This window comes from Brassica oleracea, chromosome C7, assembly GCF_000695525.1.
Source record: "Brassica oleracea var. oleracea cultivar TO1000 chromosome C7, BOL, whole genome shotgun sequence".
Lineage (NCBI taxonomy): Eukaryota > Viridiplantae > Streptophyta > Magnoliopsida > Brassicales > Brassicaceae > Brassica > Brassica oleracea.
Window position 1 is genome coordinate 30,179,695 of NC_027754.1, and position 17,487 is coordinate 30,197,181.

At 34.9% G+C, this 17,487-nt stretch overlaps 4 protein-coding genes across 6 annotated transcripts; 1 reads left to right on the top strand and 3 right to left on the bottom strand.

Annotated features, from left to right (window-relative positions):
* Positions 1-59: 59 nt before the first annotated feature.
* Positions 60-4,315, bottom strand: LOC106306938 (microtubule-associated protein 70-3). 3 transcript variants are annotated; one of them, XM_013743738.1, is made up of 12 exons: positions 4,142-4,315; positions 3,724-3,993; positions 3,464-3,549; positions 2,548-2,613; positions 2,292-2,462; positions 2,026-2,196; positions 1,781-1,936; positions 1,524-1,670; positions 1,362-1,433; positions 755-1,282; positions 465-670; positions 60-389 (listed from the first exon to the last, which is right to left on the bottom strand). In XM_013743738.1, exons 2-12 carry the CDS (start codon positions 3,968-3,970, stop codon positions 347-349), a joined length of 1,893 nt encoding a protein of 630 aa, XP_013599192.1. In that variant the 5' UTR covers positions 3,971-3,993; positions 4,142-4,315; the 3' UTR covers positions 60-346. The 3 variants fall into 3 exon arrangements, with proteins under 3 accessions (XP_013599192.1, XP_013599193.1, XP_013599194.1); XM_013743739.1 differs by having other exon boundaries at positions 3,724-3,985; positions 4,142-4,311; XM_013743740.1 differs by having other exon boundaries at positions 64-386.
* A 3,635-nt stretch (positions 4,316-7,950) lies between these two features.
* Positions 7,951-9,529, bottom strand: LOC106303583 (E3 ubiquitin protein ligase RIE1). The gene is made up of 5 exons (XM_013739858.1): positions 8,989-9,529; positions 8,805-8,924; positions 8,586-8,718; positions 8,350-8,508; positions 7,951-8,269 (listed from the first exon to the last, which is right to left on the bottom strand). Exons 1-5 carry the CDS (start codon positions 9,486-9,488, stop codon positions 8,105-8,107), a joined length of 1,077 nt encoding a protein of 358 aa, XP_013595312.1. The 5' UTR covers positions 9,489-9,529; the 3' UTR covers positions 7,951-8,104.
* Positions 9,530-9,880: 351 nt separating this feature from the next.
* Positions 9,881-10,453, top strand: LOC106303058. The gene has a single exon (XM_013739423.1). The coding sequence runs from the start codon at positions 9,881-9,883 to the stop codon at positions 10,451-10,453; it is 573 nt and encodes a 190-aa protein (XP_013594877.1).
* A 5,653-nt stretch (positions 10,454-16,106) lies between these two features.
* On the bottom strand, positions 16,107-17,481 carry LOC106303059 (receptor-like kinase TMK3). The gene is made up of 2 exons (XM_013739424.1): positions 16,578-17,481; positions 16,107-16,489 (listed from the first exon to the last, which is right to left on the bottom strand). The coding sequence occupies exons 1-2, from the start codon at positions 17,281-17,283 to the stop codon at positions 16,107-16,109; spliced, it is 1,089 nt and encodes a 362-aa protein (XP_013594878.1). The 5' UTR covers positions 17,284-17,481.
* Between the last annotated feature and the right edge of the window lie 6 nt (positions 17,482-17,487).

Here is a 17,487-nt window from a genome sequence, read left to right on the forward strand (position 1 = left end):
TGCGTAGTTTGTTTAGTGTCCAATTTATGTATAAAATCTATAAGAAAAATGGACAGAGGTAAAGAGAGAAATAAAACAAGTCACACGCGAAGCTTAAAAGGGTAGTTACAAACACACACACAGGCTAACTCTTTTCTGTACTATACTATAAGTAAAACAATAAACATCACCAACACAAAGAAGATTAGCAATCTTACTATGTTAGAGAAGCACACAAACTTTCTCAATTGCTTTTCTACATTTGTGTGCTTTTGTTTTTAATAATCATCCTTCAATATATTAATCACTGATTGAGATTGAAATTTAGCTCGTGGAATCAAACATTCTTTCTGGTTACTTCTTTCGATTACTGCGTGCTCCTTGTCATCCCCATTCGTCCTGACCCCCTGCTAAACACCAATTATGCGATTACAACATTTACTTATAAGTTAAAAACTAATATAACCACTTGGTCATTTAAGTACCTTCCTGACAGCAAATGTGCAGTAGTTGTTGAAGATCCCCTTGAGTTAGTAGTAGTAGTAGAGAGACGTCTCGTTCTACTATCTGGTCCTTTATTATCCACACGCATGGCTGAAACTTCTTTCTCCATTGCAGCTACTTCTCTTCTCATCTTCTTTGCCTCTACCTCCATCGCCTTTGTTAGTGTCTCAACCTTCTTGGCCAACATCTACGCAAACATTTTTTGTCACCAATCAGAGATTATAAACAGAATCAAAAACACATTCCTGGAAAAGGTAAAAACTAAACTGACCTCAATAGCTTCGTCCTTATCTCTTATGCTTTGATCTTTATCATGAGCAGCTTTTCTTAAAGTTATCACCTCCTTCTGAAGCAAATCATGTAACACTCCCGGGACACTATCATTATTCGTTCCTCCTGCAGGCTTCTCTGACTCTTCTTGTTTTGTTGAGTTAGGTGAGTCGCCTTCGCTGGTTCCTTCAGAAGATTGGTTCAGTGGAAACTTCGAGCTTCGTTCGTTTGTTAGCAGTTTGCTCCTATCTAAAGATCTGCTGCCTCCGTCGAATGATTTGGATGTTCCTCTAGCATGCTTCAGCACTGTACTTGCACTAGAACTCAAAGATCTGAACTGGGAACTCGGTGTTCTCTTGGAGAAGAATCCATTTGAGGTCAGTTTTGGTATGACATCGGCTCCGCCAAGTGATTGTCTTCGTGAAGGCCCGTTGCTGATACTTCTTCCTTCAGGTGTCGTTCTGTTGCCACCGCTTGGAGGCCCTCTTAAACTCTCTTCTAAGACCTTAAGCCGCAGTTGAAATTTCTCCTGCAAAAAACAAAAAGAGCCAATTCTAACTAAAGCCATGATATGAAAGGATGTAAAGAAGACTTAAAGATTCTAATACCTTCAGCTGAGCTTCTGATTTTGCAGCTCGGTCAGCTATGGCAAGTTTGTCACGTAGCTGTTGCATTTCTCCCTGATAATTAGTTATAACGGTTGAAGTTAAAATGAATCAGACGATTTGAAGAAGCAAAGAGAAGCCAAACAAAAACAAAAGATAAGTGACCTGCAGAAATCTCCGTTCTTCGAGCCATTGCTTCACAGGCATCACTTTGTCGCTACCATCTTTCCACTCATTTGCCACTACAGTTGCAACCCTGCTTGCGCTTACCTTTGCACGGGCCAGCTCCCGGTCAAGGACTCTCCTCTCTTCCTGAGGTAAACAACAGTGGCCACAGTTATGGTCAGCACATGAGTTGAATATTATAAGAACCAATGAAAACAATACGCTACTGAAGCACTGTAAAGGTAAAATGTGATTACATTCATTTCTTGGAATTTCCTCTGGTAATCTCGCACTGCATTTGCAGCTGCGCCACCAGCAAGAACAGCTTCTTCTAGCTCTCGCACAGTCTGTGTAAACTTTTCAACTTCTGCAACCTTTTGTCTGTGCATTCTGTCCAGAATCCTGTTCTCTTCCTAGTATAAACAATCGGTAAACAAGGGATGCTCAGAAAAAAACCTAAGGAAGGAAATGAAATCCAAAGTTCCGCCTAATAAAGCAATACCTGACAAATTTCAATCTGTTTCATTAACTCTTGGTTCTTGTTCTGGAGATCATCAACCATTGAAGCCTTGGCAAGAGCAGTCTCGACAGTTCTTTCGGCATCCAGCAAAGCTGCTTCCTTTGATTTAGTTAGACGGTCCAATGCTCTGTTATCGTCTTGAAGTTTAGCAATCTACAAATGAAGAATGCAAATCCAACTTTTTTTAACAGGTTCCAAGACTCAATAAGCAGAAGAGATATGTTTGGTTAGAAAGAAAGTAAAAATACTTCATGTCTCGCCAACTTGAGTTCAGCCTCTAGAGGGGCAAGAATGGCTTCAATAGGAGGCATATCATCATCCTTCTGAGCAGCATGAACCCTTCGAAGAGTGGCTTCTGCAGCAAATTGAGCTGCCATGGACGCCTTTTTTTCTTCATTAATTTTCTTGATTTCAAGATTCTATAACAGGAAATGATTTTTCATCAAATACAGATCCAAAGAAATAGCAAAACGAAATGCAACCGAGGAAACATTGCAACCATACTTTACTCTGGACAAGGTTCTCAGCCAGTTTGAGCTTCTCCGACATCTTTCCCAACTCTTCGGTAAGCTTTAGCAATAAAATTTCGAAGTAGAACGTCAGCTTATACAAAGATGGAGAGGAACAATTTTTTTAAGTAATACAATAGATAAACTACATATACATGTGATTTTCACTGGCACTATATCACACAGCATTTCAAAAAACTAGCTACAAACAATAGTGAGAGGCTGAGGCCATCTCCAACCCAAACCTATATTTTCCTCTAAAATAGAGTAACTCTATTATAGAGTAACTTTTGCTCCAATGGTTGACTCTGTAATAGAGTTACTCTATTATAGAGGGGGATATAGGGATGTCATCTTTTTACTCTAAAAATAGAGTAACGTTTTCTTTTCTGGCGAAACAAGAACTCAAGAATATGTATATTCTTCATCGAACGACTGGTGAAGGCATGTCTACAAAGGAACGGTAACAGAAAAGTACTAAGACCACATATGGGAAAGCTAAGCCAGATTTAGAAACCAACCACAAAAACTTATTGATTTCAACAATCTGTTCTGGCTCACAAAGAACACGAAGAGCAGAAAATACTAGCCGAAGGATACTTACTAGTTTTAAGTAAATCCTAAAATTTTCACATGTTTAAAACCTCTTCCTGACCATTAATATGATCCAAACAAATCAAAAGGAACCCAATATGTCAAGTTATATTCACCTCAATGTGAAATAACTAAGTCGAATCAAAGCACAATCCAAACAACCTTAAAGAACAATAGAACATAGTGAAAAATAAAAGGGAAAGAAGAGAAGAGCTCCAGATAACTCTGACAAACAAGACTTGTTCATCAATTTCGAGTTAAAAAAAGGGAAAGAAAGTAAATGCACTACAACTAACGAAAACACTATGGTAACTAACCTCTTCGACAGCCTTCTTTCTTTGGCGTTCAGACAACCTCAAAGCCTTGATCTCAGCTTGGGATTCAGACAACTCCCGATCTTTATCTGCACACACCAAAGTCAAATGTTTCAAACCCCCAACAAAATGACACGCATGCACGTAAGTACAAGGTGAAAACATATGTTGCAAAATCAAAATTAAAAAAAAAAAAATGTCAACGGAAACTTTGAATCGACCAATAAGAATAAAGAGATGGTCGAGTATCGTCGTTATTGTACCTCTGACTTCATTCTCGAGCCTGCTGAGCTCGACTCTCACCGGATCTGAGCCATGGAGTAAAGTAATGAACTCGTCGTCGGAACTCGGCTTCATTGACCTCCGTCCCTTACTTCCTCCTCCTTCACGGACAGACGATGACTTCGTCAATGACGGCCGCTGCGGCGAAGAATTCCTCCGAGAACTCCCCAACTCACTCGCCGTCGGACGGCCATTGCTAACCTCAAACGCATATCCTCTTTCCTCCATCGTTTCCCCCCAAATCTAAAACCCTAATTTCAAATTTCAAACAATCAAATCAAGATCTCAAATTCCACCACTGAAATTCAGCTAGACCGCCACGATAGATAGAAACTAAACACACATTCTCGTTTAATCGAGCAGAAATCGAAGAAAAACAAAAACAAAATGCAGAAAGACCTTAGAATCGTTGAGAAGAATCAAGGAGACTCCTCGTAGTCCAAAAGGGTTAGGGTTTGAATTTTAATTTTTGTTCGTTGCAAAATATAGCTTACAGATGCAGGAATGGGAGAAATGGTGGAAGTTTGTTGTTTATAAGTTTTCGGAAAGAAGAAGGATTTTAAAGAGGTTTATGGCTAAATGTTTGTTTTTATTTAATGTTGTAAATAATTAAAGTGTTAAGCTAATAGAAGACACATGATTGCGTCATATATATATATAGTACAAAATTACGTTTAATTAACTAGAAAAAGACAAAAATAGCACTAAATCAAGTTTATGTTTCCAGACTAGCACTCAATGTCAAAAGTCATAAAAATAACACTTAATGTTTTATCAAAAGTCACAGGTTTAGAGTTAAATGGTGGGGTTTAGAATTTAGGGTTTAGGGTTTAGGGTTTAGAGTTTAGGGTTTAGGGTTTAGATTTTAGAGTTTAGGGTTTAGAGTTTAGGGTTTAAGTTTATGTTTCCAGACTAGCACTCAATGTCAAAAGTCATAAAAATAACACTTAATGTTTTATCAAAATTACGTTTAGAGTTTATGGTTTAGGGTTTAGGGTTTAGAGTTTAGGGTTTAGGGTTTAGATTTTAGAGTTTAGGGTTTAGAGTTTAGGGTTTAGGGTTTAGATTTTAGAGTTTAGGGTTTAGAGTTTAGGGTTTAGGGTTTAGATTTTAGAGTTTAGGGTTTAGAGTTTAGGGTTTAGGGTTTAGAGTTGAGAAATGAGGTTTTGGGGATAAGATTTCAAATTTTGAAAAATAAAAAAATTAAAATTTTCAAAAGATAAACTTAAAAAGGTGTTATTTTGGTCATTTTAGTTTTTGAGTGCTATTTTTGTGATATAAACTTAGAAATGTGCTATTTTGGAGATTTGCCCTTAATTAATTCAGGGTTGCCAAATTGGGATTTAGTACTAATTACCCATTCATTTAATTTTATAAGAGGTCTGTAATTGAAAAAAAAAAAAAGAGGTCTGTAAAAAATTTGCTTTTTTTTATTAAACTACTTTCGGAATTTTTATAGTGGCAAAGTGATATAACTTTTATTAACAACAGTGGGAAAAGTGATAGTTTATATTTCAATAAACAAAATTTTCCAACATGGTTTTTTATTTAACAAAATGAGTATTTTCTGTTGGGCAAATTTGATATTTTGTGTCACTAAATAAATTTGTGTTATTCACAATAATCATTTTTAAACTATCAATTTACTAAAGTAAAAACTCTATAAATTAATAATGTTAGAATTATAATATTTTATTAATTTATAGAGTTATTAATTTACAAAATAAAAATAAAAATAGTGGATTTTATCATATATATCAATTAAATTTTAGATATTTGATTTTCATATCTTTTACTATGTTAGTTGGTTAGTATGAAATATGTTTCAAAGAAAAGAAAAGAAATATTTTTCATAGAATTTAAATATAATTTTAAATATGCATTTACTATATCTTTTCCAGATATATTGAAGTGCTAAAAATAGAAGTCAACTCTTGTGAATAAAAGCAAACAATATAATTTTTTTTTGCACTTATATAAGCTATAAATAATATAACTATTAATGAGATCATTTATTTATATAGAAATTTCTTTAAAAAATGTTATCTTATCTATTTTTGTCAAATTTTGGAATTGTTTCAATTCAAAATTGATGAAATTTATTATATTTTTCATTGATTTTTGTCATATTTTGAATAGATTAAATTCAAAATTGACGAAATTTTTTAATTTATTATATTTATTAATTTACTAAAGTATTGATGTATAGAACTTCTACTGTCTATAAGTCGTATGTATGCTTCCTTTGTTGATAGTCTAAAGGATCATGGACCATGTTAATTTTATTTGAAAGTGGAGAATCAATATAGGCTATAGCCATTGACAAGTATATATTGATCCGGCCATTCTTTAGATTTTCATTATCAACCATCCAATCTGTCCTCACGTGTAGCGATAGAAACACTACAAATCACGTCCTCCAATACTCGAAAATCTTATTAGATTTTTCTCTCGAAAAGTCACTGTTCTCTTCACACGGTTTTGTAGTTATATGTGTATGTTCACAAGTCACAAGTCACAAGTCACAAGTCTTACTTCATACGTTACATAATGTAACAAAATATTCAAATTGTTAATTTTGGTAAGGGGACATTCGATTCTAATTTGATGGTTTGAGCGATTTTATATTAAAAACCGGGGCTGCTTCTTACCATTTATCAGTAAGCAATCAACGTATGTTACCTAACGAATTTAATACAGGTTTGCAGGCCAATCATATGTATTTCCTTATAATTTATGTTTGGTGCAAATAATTTCACTCTTAAGACGAAGGAAACATTGTTTCAAAACGGTGTCTTTAGAACCGAACCACCTCAACATAAACAAATTAACCAACACAGAAGAAACCAAACCAAACCAAACAACAGAAAGCTAATACATATATTAGTTCATATCTATATCTAAAATATCCAAACCAAAAATCAAATGAGCATTGAATCAAAATTTAACCTAAAATTATTAGTTAAATTTAAAAGAATTAAATATATATATATAAATATAATTTATAAAAATATTCAAAATATTTAAAGAAATTGAATTACACCAACTATTTAAAATAATATAAATTACCTGATATTTTATTTGAATCATACAAACTATTTATTATCCAAATTATCTGAATCAGGGCCGTCTAATAGCACGTGCATGTGGAGCGGTCGAACAGGGTCCGAATATAAAAATAAAAATTTTAAAGAAATTTTCAACAATATATACATAAATTATAGTCTAAAACTTCAAAATTTAAATACAGTACTGACTAATTTAGAGTTTATAATTTATAAAAAAACGTTAAACGTATATAAATAGAACTATTAATTTTAGGAAGCTATTTTATTATGCTTTAAATATATCGTTAATATTTTTGAACAGGGTCTAAAAAATAATTGAGACGGCCCTGATCTGAATTACATTCCCTCTTTCCGAAAAGATGCATATGATTTAGAATTTTCATACATATTAATAAAACATATAAATTTTAGTTATAAATGCATTGTTTTTCACTGACAAAAAAATGATGCATTTTTGTGATTAACTATTTAACTTTTAGCCAATAAACATAATTAATTTTCTTAAAGTTTATAATTTACAATTATTATATAATAAAAATGTAAAGAACGTATCTTTTATAAACAAATAATTTTCTAAAACATGAATATTTTTTTTGTAACAGAGGAGTACGATTTTGACAAAAATGATGAATGCGTATTTCAAATCTGGGTGCATGAAGGCTGTCGTTTAAGTGAAAGCTAATGATGTTATGTACGCTGCTTATTGACGCTTTGTGCAGAGGAGTTTCAGAAACTCTTTAGCAAACTTTCAGAGGTTGTACTTGTTCCAGATATGCTCATGTACACTTCTTGAATAGCTGATTTGTATAAGCAAAGGGAATTTGGTTGATGCGTTTAAGTTAAAAACCAAAATGGTTCAACAGGGTCTCGAGCTCGACTTGTTAACCTACACTACATTGATTTACAGGTTAGCTAGCAAGGGTTTGACTGATGGTGGAGGCTAGACAAGTTTTCGATGAAATGCTGAGAAGAGAGATAAGTCCTGATGCAGCTGTTTTTGATCTCTTGATTAGAGCTTTATGAAAAGGAGGGGAATATGACCGCTGCTTCAGGTTTGTGTCTCAATATGAAAACTAAAAGGCTCAAATCAGTTGTAAGTGATGAGGAATGCAGTAAAAAATGTGACAACGAAGTGAGATGTACTTGAACTTAGAGATGATATGTATAATGCGATCTCTTACAATTAAAAATGGATACCTTTAACAATAGATACATGATTTTTCATTTTATATATACAAGAGTTTTAACTGATGAAATGGAACTTATTATGTCTCTCTTTTATTAGAGTCCGTCTTCAAGATTGGTCAGTGGTTCCTTTAAGGATGTTATGTTTGCAGAGAGGGCACGTTGCTCTCATCTTTAGCCATTTAACTATACAATTGGAATGGAAATGGTGGTTGCAAGGAAGAGTATGAAGCTCTGCTCCATCTTCATAAGAGCTCAGACATATACAACAGTCCTGCAGGAAAGAAATCAAAGTAAACATCTTTCAAACTTTATAAAACATAACAAATTCTTATCATAACAGATTGGCTTTACCGCATCCTCAGCAAGTAATGTTCTTTCAGTTGCCAAGCCTAAACCATCAGTCGGAACAGGAACCATTTTACCAGCTCCGGTATTGCTCTTCTCGTTGCTATGGAAAGCCTGAAACTTGTACATCGGAAGAACTCCTAGCTCCGCCTCTGATACCCCTTCCTGTATAAAACCCGCAAAGTTGTAATCTTTAAAGACCACAAAGATGGACATTTTCAAGAGACTATTCATGCTCATACCGTTCCTGCAACAGCATAAAGAAGGGCGATGATGCAGGGGAGGCAGCAGCAGAGAGCTATTCCAACAAGGCAAGCCAAAACAACACAGAAAATGGCGAAGAACACATCAATCGCCAGTAAAATCACCGACAACCTGCGAAAAAAACCAACAGGATTTGAGGGAAACAGAGCAAATCTTGTGTAGAGTTTCACCAAAGTGATCAAAAACTGTATTATTACCAGTAAAGGTTAGGAGCTTCTCCTAAAAGCCTATCTCCACCTTGAACTACCCAATAGAATCCAAGTATCCACCATATGAATGATATCACAGTGTTTATCGACTCACATCTTTTCGCAAAACTGATCACAACACACATTCATCATAAACCGACAAGAACAGACTAAATCATCATAAAGACCAAACCTGTATGTTGTTGAACTATCAACATCTTCTTCGTGATCATACTCACTGTTGTAACCTAGATCGTCACCGGACTCCAAATCTCTAGCTCTACGCCTCGTGTTTCTCCTCCAGTACTCGGACCAAACCAACGCCACGTGGATCAAACACTGTAACCCGTACCCGCAGATCCACACCCTGATCGGCTCGTTAGGCCTTTCTTCGATAGTGCCGACGAGCATAACCGCCGAGGCGATTACCAGAGCGGCGTTCCAGAGTATGTCGGCGGCGACGACGGGCTTCGAGTAGCCCCACTCGATGCGTCTCTCCTCGAAGGCACGCGCCGCCGTCTCTCTCACGAGCATCGACGGCGCGCGGTGGCCGGTGATCCGGCCCAAGAGAACGGCGAGAGCTGTAGGCCTGGCGGCTGATGAAGAAGAGGAGGAGCCGTCCTGACTCGGGCGGAGAAGTGGGGCGTGTTGATCACGCGCCGCTGTGGGATCTGAAGGGTAAGACGACGACATCGGTTTACTCTTCTCCGGAGTTTTTAAAATTGATATTCATTGGTGAACCTCACCATTGCATATGCTCTAAGCCATGTCGGGCCGGTTATTTTAAAATTGATCTAAACTAATTAACTAGAGTTAACTTAAGTAAACGAGGATAATTACATTAATTAATTTACGATTAGACTGACAGAGTCAAAAATATTAATTATCATTCAAATTATCCTTGGACCTTTGGATGTTGCCACGTTTGTTAGCTATTAACTGGCGCAAAGGTAGTAAAGCTGGTCATTTTTGTTCGTCATGCGGACCCAAAACTCATATTTCAAACATTTTTTGTTTTGTTTTGCATAGTCAAAACTAGGGCTGTTGGTCTGTTGCAAAAAAAGCTCGACTATTGTTTTGACCTAATGGCGGATGAGAGAGTTTCAAGTGAGAGTCGAAGAGCTATTTCTTGGTTATTGTGGGCAATATGGAATAACATGAATGCGATCATCTTCGCTAACACAAGAGACTCTGTGAGGAGACAAGTTCTATTTGCAATGGAGGAAGCTAAACTATGGAAAGGGCTTAACAGGGCTCGTAACTCACCTTTGAACTGTCCTTCTGCTCTGGTCCTGGCCAGGAGTTGGTCTCCTCCACTGCAATCTCAGGTGAAATGTAACATACATGCGAACTGGCGTAATAATAAGCTGCATTATGGTGGCTCTTGGATTACAAGAGATTACCAAGGAAGAGTCAACCATCATTCACGAGAAGCTTTTACCTCTTCTCCGGACAGACTCACGGTAGAGCCAAGAGTTTTGTTATGGGCTTTACAGAGTTTGAGAGACCTACATGTTCAAGAAGTGGTAATTGGCTCTGACCTAAGCGAACTCGTTGAAGCAATTAAAAGACCTGCTGATTGGCCAAAGTATCGATGGCTATTACAACAGCCAACAGGTGGTGAAGTTAATTGGTGCTTTCCCTATGGTTGGTTTTGAGATTGAATCGGCCACATCGAACTTTTTAGCAAGGGAGATAGCTCGGAGTGTTCTGCGTAATGGTTTGTTTCAGTCATACCTTGCTCTTGGTGGTCCTTCCTAGCTGCATGATCGTATTCGTCAAGAGAGTACATTTTAAGCTCTTCAGTCTTTCCCTTAAGAGAGTTTTATTATATATGTAGTCTCTTGCTTTGCTTTGTCTCTTTGCTCTACTGATGTAATCAGTTGTTTCAGAAGTTTTTTTTAAAAAAACTAGGGCTGTTCGGTGAAGTTTAAATTTGATTTTTTGGTTTATAAAACTATCTACCATATTAAATTAGATTCAATTTATATATTGTTGAATTTGCAGTTTACTTAATTTTATACCAAAAACTCTAACTATATATATATATATATTTTTATTTTTTTTATCTAATCAATTTTATTAAACAATATTCTACTTTTTAAATAGAATATTTTTTTATTTAACTATTAAAAATAATTGGTTAAACAAAAATTATAATTACTTAATTTTATATAATAAAAATAAGAAAAGTTAATAAATAACATAATACTGTATTATTAAATGGACAATTCTCCATAATACCATCTTTTTAGTTTTTGTCTCAAAAAATAGGATGGAAAGCTAAAAATCACCAAAATAACATTCATGTTCAAAAAACTCTAATACCCTCAATAAATAATACAACTAACAAAAAAAGATGCGTCTTCTCTCGGCGTCATCTCCTACGATCTCTCTCTCACGACGGCGGCACGAAGACGACGAGCACTGTCATCATCTCCGGCGACGACGAGCACTGTCATCAACTCTGGCGACGACGAGCATTGTCATCATCTCCAACGAAAGCACGAAGCTTTGATTATATTCTCTCCGATCTCTCTCTCACAACAGCGGTATGATTCCAAAGTCTAGAGTTTTGAGATTCAAATACGAGGCTTCAATCTTCAATGATAATGGTTTGGGAATTAATAGGTTTGTTTTGTTGTATTAATTAAACAGATAGAACAAAGCAATTCAGGATTCACTTTGAGCGGTACAAAAGCTAATGTAATCCATCTTGATGGGATTTGGTTATGCCCTTTAACATGTTCAATAGAATGACAAAGCCTTTCTATGTCATTTTTAAAGCACTGATTGAGAAATATGATTAATGATCCTCTTGAGTTGTGTTGAACACTCATGTCTTGCGATTATCTCCCTACCTCTTGCCATCATTGCTGCTGCTCCTACTGTCTTAAGCTTAGTTTTCCCAAGTGACAAGTTATTTTGATTTCTTCTTTAATTTCTACTTTTATATCCCTGCTTACATATTCATTTGTTTTTTGTTTGCATCTATTGAATGTGTTTAGGAAATGTTGCTTATGACATTGTTAGTCTCTTGTTTCTTGTGCTTGTGAAGTTGTCTAGTGTTCAGAAAAATTTTAGGAAGCATTTGTGTAGTTTTAGGAAAGCCTTCCAGAAACTCGGATGGTAACAAATTTTGAAACTCTTTTGTTTGGTGTCTTGTTCTGCTTAGGCATGTTGATATCTTTGGTAGACTCTTGAATTTGCTTATGAGTCTCTTGTTGCTTGTGCTTGTGAAGCTGTCTAGTGTTCAAAAAAATTTCAGGAAGCATTTCTGTAGTTTAAGGAAAGCCTTCTAGAAAACCGGATGGTAACAAATTTTGAATTTTTTTTTGCTTGGTGTCTTGTTCTGCTTAGGCATGTTGATATCTTTGGTAGACTCTTGAATTTGCTTATGAGTCTCTTGTTGCTTGTGCTTGTGAATACATATACTTCGTAGTTAGATCGTGTAGATAATACACATACAGTTTTGTGAATGTGAGATAGGAGAAATTATATATTCGTGTGGTTTACGTAGCTAGCTCTTGTTTTTTGTTATTGTAAATATGATGGGATGCTAGATACAGAAACAGTGACCAATCCCACAGATAGAACTGTGGCTCATTTGCTGAAGCATCCGAAGAAAACAAAAGAAAGTTGTGAAGGGTATATTTCGTCCCATGTCATTTTATAATCGTTCATATAGAGCTTTATACAGATTTATTGTTAACTTAGTACTCAGGTGTTGATTTTGTCATCCCTCAGTTTAGGTTGCTGTGTTAGAGAGGACTTGAGGTATTCAGAAGAGTAGCCAACATCTCTCTGCAAGTCTAGAAACAAACTCCTTTTTGGTCCTTTCACGTGAAGCTCTTATTCTTGTATTAGTTGTTTTGTTTTGTGACATGTTGAATATCCCTTCTTGTTACACGTACCTCCATGAGAACTACATTTTGGAAAACTCATGAAGTTTGTTTGCTCTTACATGTTTATCTTTCAAAACCAGATTTGGTCTCTTATTACAATTATATGCAATCACTAAAGACAAAAAAAAAACTTCTCATATCAATCAGTTTAAATTAAAGGAGAAGTAAAAAATGTCACATGTTGTAATGAATTTGCCTTTTCTTGAGTTGATGCATTGGTATGTGAAGAAAGACCTAACATGTTCTTTATTGTATGCGATGTTCACAACCTGTTTCTTGTTCAAACCATTATATATTGATTAATATGCATAGTCTTTGTTATAGATGGCTATCCTGAAGTGGAACTTAATCTTCCAGAACAACCAAAACAAAACAACATAATCAAAATCTATAAAAAAAAATCATTGGCTATAGAAATCACCAAATAGAGTTCATTGTCTACAAAAGAGAGAACACATATCAAACAGAGAACATAGAAATAAGATAAGTTGAAGCATTTTCAGTAATTCTATCAAGAAAGTGTTAAATGTGGTATCATTATAAAACACACATGTTCTCTAGGATAGCTTGCAAAACTTTTAGGATGGGTTTCCAGAAAATAAAATGAATGTGTTTTCTTGCATAAGTCTGCTTTCGAAGAGAATCAAAAGCGTGTAAGGAATGTTAGACAGTCCTTGTTCAGGATGGCTATCCTGAATTGGAACTTAATCTTCCAGAACAACCAAAACACCAAAACAAAACAACATAATCAAAATCTATAAGAAAATTCATTGACTCTATAAGTCTTCAAATAGAGTTTATTGTCTACAAAACAAAGAACACATATCAAACAGAGAACATGGAAATAGGATAGCTTGAAGCATTTTCAATAATTCTATCAAGAAAATGTTAAATGTGGTATATCATTATAAAACACAAATGTTATCTAGGATAGCTTGTGGAACTTTCAGGATGAGTTTCCAGAAAATAAAATGAGTGTGTTTTCTTGCATAATTCTGTTTTCGAAGAGAATCAAAAGCGTGTAAGGAATGTTAGACAGTCCTTGTTCAGGATGGCTATCCTGAATTGAAACTTAATCTTCCACAACAACCAAAACAAAACAACATAATCAAAATCTATAAGAAAATTCACTGGCTACAGAAATCTCAAATATAGTTCATTGTCTACAAAACAGAGAACATGGAAATATGATAGTGTGTTTTCTTGCATAATTCTGTTTTCGAAGAGAATCAAAAGCGTGTAAGGAATGTTAGACAGTCCTTGTTCAGGATGGCTATCCTGAATTGAAAACAAAACAACATAATCAAAATCTATAAGAAAATTCATTCGCTATAGAAATCTCCAAATAGAGTCTACAACAAAAAACATGGAAATAGGATAGCTTGAAGCATATTCAGTACTTATATTAAGAAAGTGTTAAATGTGGTATATCATTATAAAACACACATGTTATCTAGGATAGCTTGTGGAACTTTCAGGATGAGTTTCCAAAAAATAAAATGAGTGTGTTTTCTTGAATAAGTATGTTTTCGAAGAAAATCAAAAGTGTGTAAGGAATGCTAGACAGTCCTTGTTCTGGATGGCTATCCTGAATTTGAACTTAATCTTCCAAAACAACCAAAACAAAACAACATAATCAACATCTATAAAAAAATTCATTGGCTATAGAAATCTCCAAATTGAGTTCATTGTCTACAAAACAGAGAACATATATCAAACATAAAACATGGAAATAGGATAGTTTGAAGCATTTTTAGTAATTCTATCAAGAAAGTGTTAAATGTGGTATCATTATAAAACACACATTTTATCTAGGATAACTTGTGGAATTTTCAGGATGGGTTTCCAGAAAATAAAGTGAGTGTGTTTTCTTGCATAAGTTTGTTTTCGGAGAGAATCAAAGCGTGTAAGGAATGTTAGACAGTCTTTGTTCTGAATGGCTATCCTGAATTGAAACTTAATTTTCCAGAACAACCAAAACAAAGCAACATAATTAAAATCTATAAGAAAATTCATTAGCTATAGAAAATTCATTGGCTATAGAAATCACCAAATAATGTTAGATTGTCTTTTAGGATTGCAACTTAAGTGAGTTAATCACGCAGCATTACTTGCAAGACGTTAACAAGCTAAGTGTGGTAAGTTATTTTGATGAGGATATAAATGTACATCTCTATTGATATAGATTATATATGTTTCCTAAGGGTTTGATTGGTAGAGTATTATCATTAGCAGTAGTGGTATGCTATAGAAGCAGTATGATGTAGGAGCTGTATGTTTTGCTAAACTGTTTAATAGGATGATTGGTACAGTAGTATGATTATGTTATTTAAAATTATTATAAAAATTAGTATATAATATATAATAACATATAAAATTAAAAGGATATATAATTAATTTATTTTATTTAATAATTTAAAAATTATGTTTATATCAAAAATATTATTTTAAAATAAATTTTAAAATTAATTAAATTATATAAATTAAATTATATTTTAAATGTGAAATACTATTTTTTTAAAACATATTTTTATTGTAAATTAATTTTAGAAATAAAATTCTTATTTTCTAGATATAAAAATAATTTTATGATATTATTAAATAGAATAAATGAATTAATTATATATTTTTCTTAATTTTATAAATTATAAATACAAATGCTCTTCTAAAAGCTTCATATGAGAGCATTGGTCTTACATCATTTGGAAATCATTAGCATTTAATGAATGCTTCTCTAAATGTGTTTTTAACAATTGTTGATTGGATAATGTAGATCATAATAATAATGCTAATGCTCTACCAATCAAAGTCTAAGAATATGATCTATCTTGATCTAAAATTAGTAAAACTTGCTAGGCAATGCAAAAAGTTGCCTAAGTTTTTTTCATTACATGTACTGTATAATATTAAGTACCCTTTATTCGGGCCTGATGAATTTGTATGATCCAAATAAAAACCATAAAGAACCAGACTAAAATGTGTTGTCCAAATTAAAAGACTAACCCAACTTCTTTGTACGTTTATATATTTAATTTTTCATCCTATTTATTATAAAATTCTGAAAAGTGAGTAAAATATATAAAACATCTATTTCGAAATTTTGGTTGTATAATATGAGCGGATACAATATAAATACTTTACATATAATAAATTCATTAAAAATTGCATACATTGGAGAGCAAATCTAGTTTTTTAAGTTAGTTACAACCAAATTAAGCGGACGTGTCTAATTCCCAAGCATTTTCATCCCAGTTGTACAAACATTTTTTAATTAATAAAAAAATTAAAATTATTTCCATTGCCCTAACATCTCTGGCCGATCATATAACGTTTACACATGTATGAATCATTCATTTACTAATTCTTGTACTACGATATAAAATAATTATGAAACTGTTTAAATATTTCAATAATCATAGTCTATCCCGTTGAGATCATCAGGTTCGACGTCAGTTGGTTTCCATTGGACTGTGAGCGAAGACAGAACGTTAACAATGTGAGACATGTCAGGTCTTTGGTAAGGCTCACGTGCACAGCAATAACCAGCAAGCTCCCAGACTTTTTCAACACTGGCTAAGGTCTCTTCGTCCAGCTTGATGTTTGGGTCTATTGCGTTTTTGAAGGCGTTTTCGTCTCTGACTTTGCTTGCTGCTACACGACGGAACCATGTCACTAGATGGACGCTGTCCTCACGTTGGGTCACATCTAAGGCTTTACGTCCAGTGACTAGCTCCATAAGTATGACCCCCAGGCTGTATATGTCTACCATGGTCGTCACTCTTCCAGTCACTGCCATAATCAAACCACAAAGTATGAAACTTCAGAATTAGGGTAAGTTCTAAATCAATCAAAGTATGAAACATTAACAGTTGCAAACCTGCATATTCTGGAGCAAGGTAACCGAAGGTCCCAGCTACACGAGTCTCGATGGAGTAGTTTCCTTCAGGGGCTAAACGGACTAACCCAAAGTCAGAGACCTTAGCTCTCATGTCATCACCAAGGAGGATGTTTGATGGCTTAAGATCCCTATGGATGAAACTCTGATGAGCAAACGTGTGTAGATACTCAACACCCCTAGCTACATCCAAAGCAATAGCCAACCTTCTAGTCCAATCAAGAGGTTTCCGCTCTTCTTCTTTCCAGTGGAACAGATGCTGGCTCAGTGTTCCCCGTGGCATGTACTCGTATACAAGAAGCCTCTCGTTACCATCAAGGCAGTACCCTAGAAGCGCAACGAGATGACGGTGACGCATTTTAGTCAAAACATCGATCTCTGATTTGAACTCAGCGAGTCCCTTATCACTCACAACAGAAGCAGACGACTCCATCCTCTTGACAGCTATTTTCGTTCCATCGTTGAGTTCACCTTTGTAAACTACACCGAAACCGCCTGTCCCGAGGATATTCTCTTCGCTGAAGTTGTTCGTCACACTCCTCAAAACCTGTATGGAGATAACCAAGTTCCCAGACTCCACGACGTGTATGTCACTGTTGGCGCTTCCGCTGTGACTGTAAGAGCTCTCGGCTGCAACAGCGAGTTCAATCGCATCGCTGTCACCAGAGTGATGAGGATGGATAACCATGTTGGTGTTTGGACTCTGAACTTTAGCGGGTCTCCTTCTCTTCTTGGCGTAGAGGCAAACTCCGAGTCCAACGAGACACAATGCACCAACAAGCACAGGTAGAATTATCCTCACAATGCTTGATTTCTTAGAACTTTCGCCACAACCACCGCCACCAGAAGTCAGCACCTTCACACTTGCGCTGAACTTGGGCACATCACAGTA

Bases quoted from the DNA above. Each gene is read 5' to 3' on its own strand.
- LOC106303058 (XM_013739423.1), top strand. From the start codon at position 9,881: ATGGCGGATGAGAGAGTTTCAAGTGAGAGTCGAAGAGCTATTTCTTGG.
- LOC106303583 (XM_013739858.1), bottom strand. From the start codon at position 9,488: ATGTCGTCGTCTTACCCTTCAGATCCCACAGCGGCGCGTGATCAACAC. The intron at 8,925-8,988 runs GTTTGGTCTTTA...TGTTGTGATCAG, and splicing joins GATAGTTCAACAACATACAG to TTTTGCGAAAAGATGTGAGT. The intron at 8,509-8,585 runs GTATGAGCATGA...GGTTTTATACAG, and splicing joins TTTATGCTGTTGCAGGAACG to GAAGGGGTATCAGAGGCGGA.
- LOC106303059 (XM_013739424.1), bottom strand. From the start codon at position 17,283: ATGGTTATCCATCCTCATCACTCTGGTGACAGCGATGCGATTGAACTC. The intron at 16,490-16,577 runs GTTTGCAACTGT...TGATTATGGCAG, and splicing joins CCTTGCTCCAGAATATGCAG to TGACTGGAAGAGTGACGACC.
- LOC106306938 (XM_013743738.1), bottom strand. From the start codon at position 3,970: ATGGAGGAAAGAGGATATGCGTTTGAGGTTAGCAATGGCCGTCCGACG. The intron at 2,614-3,463 runs GTTAGTTACCAT...TTATTGCTAAAG, and splicing joins GAAAGAAGGCTGTCGAAGAG to CTTACCGAAGAGTTGGGAAA. The intron at 671-754 runs GTCAGTTTAGTT...ATGTTTGCGTAG, and splicing joins ATAAGGACGAAGCTATTGAG to ATGTTGGCCAAGAAGGTTGA.